The sequence below is a fragment of the Ylistrum balloti genome, unplaced genomic scaffold (genome assembly GCF_031769215.1).
Source record: "Ylistrum balloti isolate Yb309-2 unplaced genomic scaffold, AGI_CSIRO_Ybal_v1 Utg369990, whole genome shotgun sequence".
In the NCBI taxonomy this organism is placed as follows: Eukaryota; Metazoa; Mollusca; class Bivalvia; order Pectinida; family Pectinidae; genus Ylistrum; species Ylistrum balloti.
In genome coordinates, this window is record NW_026782073.1 from 306,302 (window position 1) to 319,869 (window position 13,568).

At 34.8% G+C, this 13,568-nt stretch overlaps 1 protein-coding gene across 3 annotated transcripts in view; it reads left to right on the plus strand.

Annotated features, from left to right (window-relative positions):
* Positions 1–13,568, plus strand: part of LOC132547932 (rho GTPase-activating protein 20-like) — a 162,983-nt gene that overhangs the window by 117,305 nt on the left and 32,110 nt on the right. For all 3 annotated transcript variants that reach the window (XM_060211737.1, XM_060211738.1, XM_060211736.1), the window contains exons 8-9: positions 5,057–5,167; positions 9,947–10,069. In XM_060211737.1, coding sequence (XP_060067720.1) covers positions 5,057–5,167; positions 9,947–10,069 — 234 coding nt within the window. The remainder of the gene's footprint in view (positions 1–5,056; positions 5,168–9,946; positions 10,070–13,568) is intronic.

Here is a 13,568-nt window from a genome sequence, read left to right on the forward strand (position 1 = left end):
CCAGAACTGACCTATGACAGTCCATGACCAAAGGACATGATAATTAATAACATTGTATGGCCATTCTGTGGCAGACAGGTGTAAAAACCAGGGCTAGGAAGTCATGATGTTACACTGAGTGGGAAAACCTGTCTTTATATAAAGGTCACACTGGGTCAAAGGTCATATATATCATGTTAATTGTAATTTAGCTTTCCTTTACACAAGCATATCATTAGAATAAAATTTTAATTGGATTATTGTAGGACTGGATTAGAAGTTAATTGTCTTTCATCGCTTATCTTTATTAGAACCCTTCAACTCTCAACAAATTAGGCATCATTTCCTTCCTGCATATACTGAATAAAATGAAAACAAAACAAAATATTATTTCCAAATTGAGATAAAACTTTTCCATAATTTAGTAATGAGATTCATTTGAACACCATTCCCGGAAACACAAATAACATGTTGTCAAAATAATGGAAATCACATTTCCTTAAAATGCTCCCCTTATGGACATATATTACACAAATTTCCATATCAAAGACAGCGTTGATAACTACTTGATCTTATAAGGATCACTGTGACTAATTGTCTCATCATTAAACATGTAGTATTTATCACCCAACAGATTATCACTGCTGATCCCTGTGTGTAAATTTGTCTCTACAGCAGGATGCACTTACTTTACCCAGCTGTATATTTACATCCTTATATCAGCTGTAAGTAGATAATGATAGAAAAAGATATCTATATACAGCTGGAGTCTCCACCCCAGATAGGATCAGATAGCACAAGATTTGTACCAAGATAGACTTCTAGATATGGGTGTACAAGTACATAGGATTATTATTCACAACCAGCTACTGGACATCTTAATCAGGTGGGGTGATCATACTTGTTATATTGCACCTGGAGGATTAAAACTGGACAGGGATTAGGAAAGATTAGAGGGAGACCAGAAGATTTACAGGTAAGGTTACATCACTGTAGTAGCATGTGGTCAGTGATTTGTCCTAATATAGAGGAAGTCAAGATGAGACTGTTTGATTGCTCGGATTTGTTGTTTGGCAAAGGAACAACAATACAGAGACTGTTGTACCTCTCAGAAATACATTTTTTCCATTATCAAGCAAAAAATATCACATCAAGTAACTGATATACTAATACAGTACCTGCTCTAAGATAAATAATCTGCCTTTGTTTCTTAATATTGATTAAAAGCCTGCATTGTGCTGTAAATAACTGTACTCTCCAGTTTCATCTACAGTATCTGAGACAGGGTTTATAATTAGTTATGGACATTCACGATAACAAAGTCTATTGTCTTCTGTACTTTTGGATTGTTATAATTGTCTGGTTATGGAGGATAAATTCCTCCTTACAAACATGCTATCTACTCAACTCAGAATGTATAGTTATATACACTATTGATAGTTTTGTGGCTATGATAGTTAACAGAACCATACCCTTCATGTTCAACCTTCAAATCTTTGAGGTCATCCTATATGTAGCTGACCAATCAATGCCTAATTGTTTTAAGATATAGGTGACTATCACTGCAGCTCTACTGCCCTATATCTGGCTCATTGTAATTACAATATCATACCTCGTCTCACCGCCCATGGGTGGGCCGACTTTCTGTTTTGTGTCTGGCAGGACAACTGATAGTTAAATACCAATAACCAGATATATAATTGGCTGTTTAATATGCAGAGTACAACATTTGGTGGCTGTATTTGGTTATGAAACACCCGACCACAATTATGCGGAGTATTTATATACGTGGTCCTGTTTTTGTTTGGTAAGTGGGACAACCTCCCCATAACCCATCCCTGCCGAGGATCTCCGCAGTCACAGGTATCATTCCTACCTATAAATCTACCTGTAACATGACTTGGAGTAGCGGTAGGGTATACAGGTGATACACAAGGTCACACCTGTAGTCTGGTCAGTTACAATTCCCATTATCATACCACACCTGCATAGTCCAGATCCTGGGTACTATCCCAAATATAAACAGTATTTGTAAACATGCATCTATGTTTAGGATTTTTTGTTATACAGGGGTAAATGTCTTTTATATAGAGGTCAAACGTCCACTGAATACAGTGTTTGTTATATAGAGGTCAAACGTCCACTGATTACAGTGTTTGTTATATAGAGGTCAAACGTCCACTGATTACAGTGTTTGTTATATAGAGGTCAAACGTCCACTGATTACAGTGTTTGTTATATAGAGGTCAAACGTCCACTGATTACAGTGTTTGTTATATAGAGGTCAAACGTCCACTGATTACAGTGTTTGTTATATAGAGGTCAAACGTCCACTGAGGTCAAACGTCCACTGATTACAGTGTTTGTTATATAGAGGTCAAACGTCCACTGAATACAGTGTTTGTTATATAGAGGTCAAACGTCCACTGATTACAGTGTTTGTTATATAGAGGTCAAACGTCCACTGATTACAGTGTTTGTTATATAGAGGTCAAACGTCCACTGATTACAGTGTTTGTTATATAGAGGTCAAACATCCACTGAATACACTGTTCATTATATAGAGGTAAATGTTCTTTATATAGAGCCCACTGATATTGAGGCTATTAGATAGTGGAAATGAGATTTATTCTTTGATTACCTGTAACCTTGTAGAAATTCCTTAATGACCCACAATCTTCTTAACATAAAGATCTAATTATTGCAACTATAGCTGTCTGGTTCCAACAATTAATAAAATATAAGGACGAAAAAAACTCTATGTCAAAGAATGAAATTAGGAAACAAAACAATACATAAAATATAATACATGTGTGTTGTTGGAAATGACAATCTATTCCTCGAAGGATATGTTTTGTTGAATGTGCTCTGTTATAGTTTACACTGTAATATAGATTGATTTTATCTTATTTCAATTTCATGTCTGAATGACTAGGATGACGTGATAGTTACTGCTTCCATTGAGCTCACTGACAAGATAACATTGTTTTATTACAAAACAGATGCATTATTGAGTATCAGTATACTTACGAGATAAATATACTAAATTTGGCAAGTGCTGCATTATAATCATGATAATGCTGACCAAATGACCTTCCACCTGCGAAGAAATGTCCAGGTATTCCAAGGAATCCTTCAATATGGATACCATTAGACAATATTTATCAGACAGATGAATATTAATATTAGAATGTTCTACACTCCACCAGTAAACAGATATAACAGTAATTACACTTGTTGAATAGCCTTGGTGAAATGGACCAGATTTTAAATACAAATATATCATTATAGAATATTAATACCTGAGTATGTCACTTGTGGTGTGTGTCCTTTACTATGTAAATTCTTTCAGTGAAAAAAATTAAAATATCATAATGGCTTTTTGTGATCAAGTTATATTGTCAATGAGACTTTTTAATGTGTCCTGTCTGTATATCTAATTTGCGTTCCCCACCTATGGAGAATAAATTTGTTTCACTATCAGTAGAAAGAGTAAAGTGTCGTGTTCAGTGTTCAGTGTCATCGTCATCGTAGCCTGGTCCTCTTGACTCTGAGACTTGTCAGGCAATCTGGTGTCATATTAGGAGGATTACTTCTGTCAGTATGTTCCCCTTGTCTCTGACTAAAGGTACACCACACGATTTTACTAATCACCCAATGTCTTAACCCACACTTATCTCGGTCTGTAGAGAAGGCCTGCCTGTGACTGCAGCACTGTATCATTTGGGAGTTAATCACCCTACTAGGTACATCAGGATTGTTGTGGTCATAATTCCATCCTCATCGTACAGAGGTGTTGTACGGTCAGAGATGAGGCAACATACCTATATTGTGTCCGAAGTGGATTAAGTGTTGGGGGAGAATGTTTGAGGCTATTTACCAGGGGTTATTGGATCTAACATACAATAATCACAGGATAACCATGTCTGGATTAGGCAAGGGTGTGTTAACACTTGTATGATATGGATGCTCAGACAAGGCGTAGATGGTTTGCTGTTAAGAAATGGGTGAGTGATTAGTATCATAACAGTAATCAATTCATTAGCAGTGGTCTAATATAGCTATGTTTGGAACTTCATGTATTTTTTATGCAATGATTCTTTCCTTCGGTAAACATGGTGATTAAAAAAAAGACTTGAATCAGATTTGTTAGTTTTAATTAACCTTTACGTCTTCTTCATATTTTCTGAAATGGGGCAAATATGTAGAAATTAGATAGATTTGGGACAATTAATCATGGTATATTGAGGTGTGTTTGAGTGATATAAATATATCTGATGACTGTGGTTGGTATAACCATTCAGTGATACATTGCTACTCCTTGTGGCCCAAGTCCACTCTCTGGAATGTTGTTGTGGCTAATATTAGGACATGTATCCTGTTTATGAATATCTTTAAACATTTCTCAGGTGACTCCAGGACGATTTTCTCACTAAAAAAAACCTGATATGTTTGCACCTGTCGTCATCAATTTCTATAGTGTGTGATGCTGATTTCAGAATGAGCTTGATCAGTCTTCTTGTTTGTGACTTTTCCGGCCAGGTGGTGCGACCAATACACGCACAACAGTGTGTGAACTTTGTGAATTACATGTTCATTCCAGTGGATGACAAATTATTTGATTAATTCATATGAAACTAATGAATTTTAAATGACAGTAATTTGGGTTGCAGCCAGTGTGTTGTATGTATATAGTGTACATGTTAAAATTTACAGAATTTTATTGTCTATTTTATGTTATGCTAAAAAATGAACAAACACAAATATTTTTTTTATTAAAGAAGAAATATAATCACAGAAAAAAAAACTTTTTTTCAAAAATTGTAATTTCCGAATTCTACAAATCATACAAAACATTTACTGATGTGGTTTTTACCTTAAATGACAGGTCAGAAATAGTTAACTCATCACAGGAAACCTAAAATTGGATATTGTGAAATACGATGAAACTTCCCTCGAGGACAAATCTGATGATATCGTTGTCTACCTGTGTGGGTAGGGTCACCTACCTCGTGTAATGTCACTCCTTTTCACATGATTGTTGACTAATCACCCGTATTGTTTTTTCTTGTTACAGGTACAAAGAATACCTGAGTATGATAAATACCTGAGTGACCTTTTAGATGAAACTGACCATGGTCATCCTGATTATGATGACCTCTACCGGGCACATGCAAGGGTCAAGAAAGTGAGTATTGCCCTAACACAGTATCAGTTTAATACAAATGTTGATATTGTAAGTGGTTGATAAAATTTCTAGTAATCACTTCACAGCCAAACATATCAAATGGTTAACTATACTGTGTACAGATTTCTTCCTTCAGGAATACTTTTTAAAAATGGGAGAAGTTGGTGGGAGTGCCATTAAAAAGAATATTAACATTAATTGAGGTAGATATACAGATTGATTAACCTCATTACTGTAGGTTAATATCAGTAAATTCACGTATACTATTGTATTTAAGTTTTATGAACCTTACAACAACCTGGAGATGGTAACGTTGTTTTCCCTGTGTAATAAAACTGATTTACATGAAATGAAGAACTTGCTGTTTAGAGATGTATAATGTATGATGATTTGTAAACTATTTGACACACACTGTCAGAATGATGTCACAAGCTTTCAGTTAAGTTTATAGGTCAAAATCATTCCTGAGAATATAATTTTCTTCATTAAGATGGAGAAAAATCCTTGTAGTGTTTGATATTCTTAATATAGAAGTAATTGTCAGGAATGTGTTAGCCCACGCATATCAAATAATGGTAAAGACATCCATGTAATGTCTCTAGGTTTCCTATAGAAATTTCTTTTAAACATTACGAAAGAATCATCCCTTCATCCTAAGGAAATGTTTATTTTGAACGATATATAATGTTGTAAGTCTAGAATATGGAAAAAATCTCACTTTGGAATTTGATATAAAATTTACAAAGGTGACTTTGATTGGGGAAAAAACTAGTGAAATACTATAATACTGTATTCATTCAGTCTGCAATGGGGACAGGGGCGGGGACGGGGGTGGGGGCATATGAATTTAATAATATATGAATAATATTACAGGAGAACAGTTCAGTAGTATTTGTTGGTAATTCTACGGAGCAAAAATAGATGAGGGTTGGCTTATTACCAGTCATGGACTTGTAAACAGATAAATATGGTGTATGACACACTTTGATTTTAACTATTGAGGTTGTTAGAGAATTGAAGTTGTTAGGAAATCAAGAGATTAGTTTAAGATTGAAAACTATGAATTTAAATGTGGTATGAAAAAAAAATCCCTGTGAATGAAATGCATCAAAAATTTTAAAAAGTTGAATACATTATTGAAAATCAGCATTTCAAAGTTATCCCCAAGTTAAATAGGTAGGTGAATGACCCTAAATGGGGTGACTGTACCTGTAACAGGAAATTTCTGTTTGAATTGTCTGTGTAGTGGTGTATTGTCCTTATTTGGGGATAGCTATGTTTTGTTGGACAGATATCTTTGATCTATAACAAAAGCCTTGGGTCAAACTTGTTTTGGTCAGCCTGACTTTGTCGTATCTCTGTTTGAATTAATTGTGACCTTTAAGTTTTATTTGAGATGCAGATCAGGTAGAACATCACAGGTATCGGTGGCAGTTAATTACAGATAACAACATTTGGCCACTAGGGGGTGACACAAACATTATGTCAGGACAGCTCCTATCATTTCTACCTTGTGACTTCTGATTAAGGACCAGAGCACTGAGAATGAGATTGGGTTTCTTGTGTTAGGATAAAGTCCGGAATAATTTCTACTATGGAGTACGGCCAGTATGTTATTATAGATAGCCAGTGTTGTCCCACAAACAGCCTGTCATAAACTACTCACATAACAATACATCTTATCAAAAAATCTCTATTTTTACCCTCAAAAATATTTCATGAAACTACCTGTTATGGTCCTTAATAGTCTCTATTACTGGCAGTTAAAGAAGCCATTTAGAAGTGAAATTTAAGACGACTCAAAGGGTCTTTCTCAGACAAACCATCTGATATACCAGATTTTATATTGCTTAGGTAAAAGGTTTATATTTCCAATTCAAAAATGTTTTTTGTAATTGTGCGGCCATATGTCAGACTCACCTAGAGCCTGGTGACATTACCCTACATATAAATGTCATTACCATAGATACACATACCTTAGTAACCTACATTACCTCCAGAGTAACTTAACTCCTTCTTAATCAACTGACAGTCTGGTTCATTAAAGAATTTAGGGTTGAGAGACTTGTAGTTTCAGTGAGAAATAAAACATATGTGACAGGTAATGCAAGAAATGGATACTAAATTAATTCTTATCAAAAAACAGACCTGGAAAGTCGATTGCAGGTTAGAGAAAATATCTATCCAATCAAACTCCAGACGAAAAATTACCAGTTTACGACAAAAAAAGAGTCACAGGAGACAAACTAAATCACAGAAGTGTTGAGCAAGGCTCGTTAAAACTAAATCTTAACTGGAGTTTTCTTGTTGATACATGAATGCATGTTAATTGATTGTGAAAGGTCATGGGTTATAAAATATGCAAAATCTTGTTTGGGAAAAACATAAAATCCAGTTAGGTGTAGAATAATAAAGGACAAGTTGTCTGTGATTTGTTTCGCTTGCATGAAGTGATAGTTCTTAATCTTTATTTTGTATATGAAATAAAAGTTGATACAACCAAAAAATGTGAAATATTTGATAGTAAGAGTGATGTTTGGCATAGTGACAAATCTTTATGAGTTCATGAGAAAGCCAGAGCTGCAATACAATATGTGGGTGAAAAACCCAGTAATGTGATACAGGAATGTAAACCAGACACCAGTCAACTGATACATACAATACTGAATATTAATTTTCTTTACTTCATCAAAAGAATTTTAACACTTTCTTATTTTCTTTGTGAGGATAACAATAAAATATGTTATTTAATGGGTTTGAAAATCAGTTATACATTAAAGGGTCCAGTTACCTGTGTATATGATGAAAGTCTGTATAATAGTTAGCAAAAATAAAAAGAACAGTTCGCTCTTAATTTAATAATACCTAAATGTCAGATGGGTATCACTTTCAGTTGTCAAATTCTCTAATGAATTGCTTGTTAAGTGTCGACTAGACTCTCTTCTCCAGTGCAAAACCATAATGAATGGGAAACAACACACTGACATGTAAAACATACTTCTGAAATGTTAAAAACTTGCTCCTGTCAACGAATCATGCTTTAAAATGATGATTCCTAGGTATCTGTATTTAGTCCCAATTGGGGCACTGTGAGGTGTCTCGGTGTATGTAGGTGATGTCGGATGTCAAACCATAATCAAACTAAATGTCGAGTGAATTATATAGGTACATTGTGTTACAATTAAAGTTAATGCGAAGTTCAGATTTCATGTGAGAAACCATTAAATCAATGTTTTTTTTACTCCACACCTTTAGGTTGTGTTAATGGAACACTAGTGGCTCAACAATACCAGTACTATAGGATTGTGTTTACTTAGGGGTTTTACCTCAAACTAATGACAGGTCAATGTTTAGGAATGATGTGTTTCTATGTTAAAAAGCTTTAAATTAGGTCTAAATTGGTCATTACAAAAAGATTAGGGAACACAAAGAAAGATACGTTACTACACTGTCGTGGAACAATTTACCCATATATAAGTGGTTGTGAACCATTTCCTCATCATTATATGTTATTTTGAATATTTTAAAAATGTACAAGGCATATGTGGATTTCCTGCTTATAGACTGCACTTGTTACACTCTACAGTATATAAGAGTGGTGAGAGGGGAGACAACTATGTTTATACCACCAACTTGAAGGTTATCTGGACCCTTCCCTATGTACTGTACAGTACTTCACTGGCTCTCTAGGTACACCAACTCTGTCCTTCCCTATGTACTTTACTATACTGACTCTATAGGTACACCAACTCTGTCCTTCCCTATGTACTTTACTATACTGACTTTCTAGTCACATCAACTCTGTCCTTCCTTGCTGTACTTTTCTGTCTGTTAGGTGCCCCACAGGTGCTTTTTAGGTACACTACAGGTATGTTATACCTGTGATAGTTGTTAATCCCTTTAACCTAATTAAGCAAGAACACACAGACAATTGTATGGTTTAAGGTGCAATATCTATGTGCACATACCCACATAGCCTGTTTGACTCGGACTGTTTGTGTACAGACATCCTTGTTATGAATTTGAGGTTTTGTATACAGCATAGTGGTTGGCATGGTGTAAACATTATCATGCTGTGGGGGGGATCCTTGTATATATCACATCGATGGAGTGCTGAACAAACAAACTTGTACTGCTATATATTGCATTGTGACGCAAGTTTGTCATAACACTGATCTTGATCATCTCACTGAGATGATTTCGTGTGTATTCACAGATCAGTACGATATTTTGAGTTCGTATGGCAGGTCACAATACCTTCACAATTAATCCACAGCAAGTTTCTGTAAAATTTCCCATACTTCAATTAAAGATTACTGCACCATTACAGAATAGGACTTTATAAAATAAATGTTGGTCAGTTTTATATATAACCAGATTTATAGAGAAATGGTTGTCCCTTCACAATGTAATAATGAGTTAGAAATCTGTGGAACATTATAAGCTCTGTTAGATTATCAAACTTGAAGTGTAGGTGAAATTGAGATATGATTGGCTAGGAAAATCATGGTACTGAAAAACTTTATCTGAATCCCATGACTACCTGTAAAATCTAGTACTGCTGAATGAGCAAAATGTGATATCTCAGTTAAATTTGACCTTCATGGTGTTCAAATGTCAAATGAGCAAGAGATGGTGGTGGTATGGAAATGCCATCCTATACCCCTGAAAATGAAAAGGCTGTGACCCTAGATACAATAGCAGTTTATAGTATGATGGGTAAAGTAGTTGGACATTCAGCACCAGGTGTAGTAATACATATAATTGTTTTCCCTATAGATGGTGAGGGAACATGAAGACGAATTTGGTACAAGTCCCGAAAACCTCAGAATGGATAGCATACAAAAACGGTTCCCTAATGATGACCTTCAGCTGCGCGAATCTTCATCCTCAGCAGCACAGGTGAGTTTTCATGTATGCAATGGCGTTTTGGTTAGTTTTATGGCTTTTGTAAGTTTTATTTTATTAAGATAAGAAAAAATACTATGAGCATGGAAAAGAAATGTCATTAGATCTGTTATTTGATCTTTGGTTTCAATTACGAAGAGAAATCTGTTCAGTGTGTGTCAAGAACAAAATCGTAAAGTGACCTACATTACATTAGCAATAACCAGGTAACAAAGTACGATATTCACATGAAAATACTATTAAATAATGTTACCTGTCTGTCTCGACATCGTAAGAGTAACAAAGACCTACAACTATCTTTCCTGTTGATAAATGTCATTAAGTTAAGAATGATTAGATCAAAGTGATAAATCATTAAAAAATCTTGATGGCAATTAGACTGATTAAAGTCTAGATTTTAAAATCAATGAGTCTCAGTTTAAGGTTAAGTAACTCTATCTGTTGAATTTTGTGTGTAATATCATTAAAGTCACATTATGTAAACTTTGAAAAATTTAATTAGCAAAATTTTGATTTTGACTGGATTTTTTCACATGAATAATCTGCATAATGAGAAGTGGTAATACTTCTAATAATTGTCACATTTAGATGACTGTGTTACTGAGACTCGCACAAGGTATTCATATACAAAATACACACTAAAGTCATAGGTACGTTTGAGAAATATTGAATAGACAACACAAAATAAAAGCCACCTGTTGATATTGTGGGTTGTTGGCAGTTTCCCATAGATAATTATTGATGACCCATAGACTCCATATAAGTGAACAGTATTCTACCACAAGATGAGAATTGATCAGCTCAGAAAAGACATGACGCTAGTTCCCATGAAATCAAAAGCCTATATGTCTGTTACCATTTTTGTCTGTGCAATTATTGAAAGCTTAGGAACTCTTGCTATAAGCTTGACAAAGTTTGACAGCTTGCCTTAGAAAGTATTTCTGTTGGAACCTCTCATACAAAGATGATTATGGTCATAGTTTGAACCAATGCCAGACCTCAGAGTTCCGTACCAGCAAGAGAATGGTGTTCATGGTCGATTTCAAACCATGTAATATTACACTGTAATTGGTTGATGAACTACTCTCCGACCTCAGCTTGGTCCTGGAGGTCAACAGTTGAACTCTGTAATTATATATTTTAATTGAGTTATTATCATTTACATGAGAATGGCAGCCAACTGATGCAGCAGCAAAGCAACAGGACATGTCTAGGGCATGGTACCTGGGCATCTGCCATTGTGTTACCTGTGATTTCTGTCATAATAGATGAGGAATGATGTTGTTTGTTGAGCAACTTAGCTGACCAAAACTTGTTGAGCCAGCTGGTGTGTGTATATACCTGAGAGGTGAACAGGTGATAAATGTGTTTGTATACACAAGATAGGTATCACTATATCTATCAATAGCTTCTGGGATAAACTTAACTCTCACTCACACAAATTCTTGTCAAATTTTTACGATTTTTCGACACGCAAGGCCGGGAAAGATTTGTCGATACATTGGTAGTTTTCTTACCACTTTTGATCACGTATAGGTACTATGTTGTACTGTTACTGCAGACTGCATTTCATCCACTAATTATTCGCTGCGTACAAGATCTTCACGCCTATACAAGCTTATTTTACTTTAGAAGGAGAGGCAATTGTAAAGTTGGAATACAACTTAAGACACATTTGTTTTTCACACATTGGATGGGAAAGAAAGTTATAGAAAGTGGAACAGTGTTCGCAGAACAGAAGTGTAAGGATGTGAATACACTATACATACCATCATTGATCGGACAGAATGATATGTATACAGATTAGATTGGGCACCTCAATAGCCATTGTACCTGGGGAGGAAGACCATTCATGAAGGACTAATTACAGGTGATAGATACAGGTAAATACATACCTATAGTACTAAGTAGGATTTTCTGTCAAAGACGAATCTGAGCGGATCGAGTGTCTTTTTAGGGTATTGTTGTACATACCATTACAACTTTAAACAAACCTTGCCCTGCTTGACAGCTATGTTGAAATCCTCATCGATGTGTGCCACATACCACAATGAGCGACACTGACTTTCATGAAAAAAGGAGAACAATTAGCAAGGTAGCTCATAAACACAAGCGAGGTGTGTATGGAACATTGTCTAATCAACAACAATAGACTGATTACAGCAGGTGAAAATCAATATTCAGTTAGAAAAAAGGTCAGAATTTCAATTTGATCAAAATTGTTTTGACTGTCCTGAGAGAATGACCATATCTCTATGTTGTGTATTCAATGAAATGCCAGCTTCTTGAAAAAAATTTATTGACAAAAGCCTAACCGAAGGATTTATATGTAAAAATATCACAAGCTGAGTTTTGTGTTAAGTTGGCACTTGATTGTTGGAGCTGAGCAAATAAGTGAAAAGCCGTTTTAGAGTGAAGTACCAATATGGATCAACAATGGTTTGTTCTGTCATGTTGACGGCATGTCACAGGAGTCAAACACAAGTCTCAATCGAGACCAGGGACCACTCTACAAAACAGATATCTTTGTAAACATACTTTGCGATTTGATGTAGCATGTAGTATTGGAGTTTATCAGGTAAGATGATAATAATCCTCTGTCTCGACGTTGGAGTTATTTTACCTATACAAACATAACTATAGGCTTTTTCAAAATTGATGATTCAGAAAATAAAATAAAAGATAAAAGAAAATATTTTAAGTAAACATTCTGATTCCTCTTCAATTGTATTTCAAAAGGATATGCAGACATAATTGAATAAATAGCTCTTTATGTCATAAGTATTGCTTGTAGAAGTTCTCCAGTCTTAAGACAAAACAATCAATTAAGGCTCACTTAAATATTCCTGTCATGAAATGGCATTCAGCTTATAGCACTTACCTCGGTCAGTTCTTGATCATTATAGTTAATTTTATATTACATAGGTAATGATTCGTTGTAAAAGTTGTTTTAAATTACTGATATGTTTTGACTTAGAGAAGGAGGAGGGCTAAAATTTACAAGCTGAATTTAATCTTGGTTAAGGTTAATAAAAATCCTTAAATTTTTCAAAGTTCCCCTTACAGAAATGTCCATTTTGCAAACTAGAAACGTCTCATATTTTCAGTTGAGTTTATTTCCTTAGGCCAAAGACCCATCAGAGGCAGAGTACAATCAGACATAAAATCAGGTGTAAAAACAGATTGATGGGTAAAACAAAAACGTATTACTGACATTCTTCTGAAATGTTTTAGTCTTGTATAGAGCTAGTTCACATTCACATCTTGTTTTTGACATTGGTTTCAGCCATGTTGGATTTTCTCAGTCAACTCTTAGGTTTCAGCAATATAGCCCTTAGTATCACTGACAAGTCCACAAAGGATGAAATTATACTGTAGTATGATAACCAGTCATGATACTGTTTATTTTGCTCCACAATCTCAGATTCTATATTTGTATCGAAAGATTCTATTCACTTGTGTGTCTTTTGTACAATCGTTGATATAAAATGAA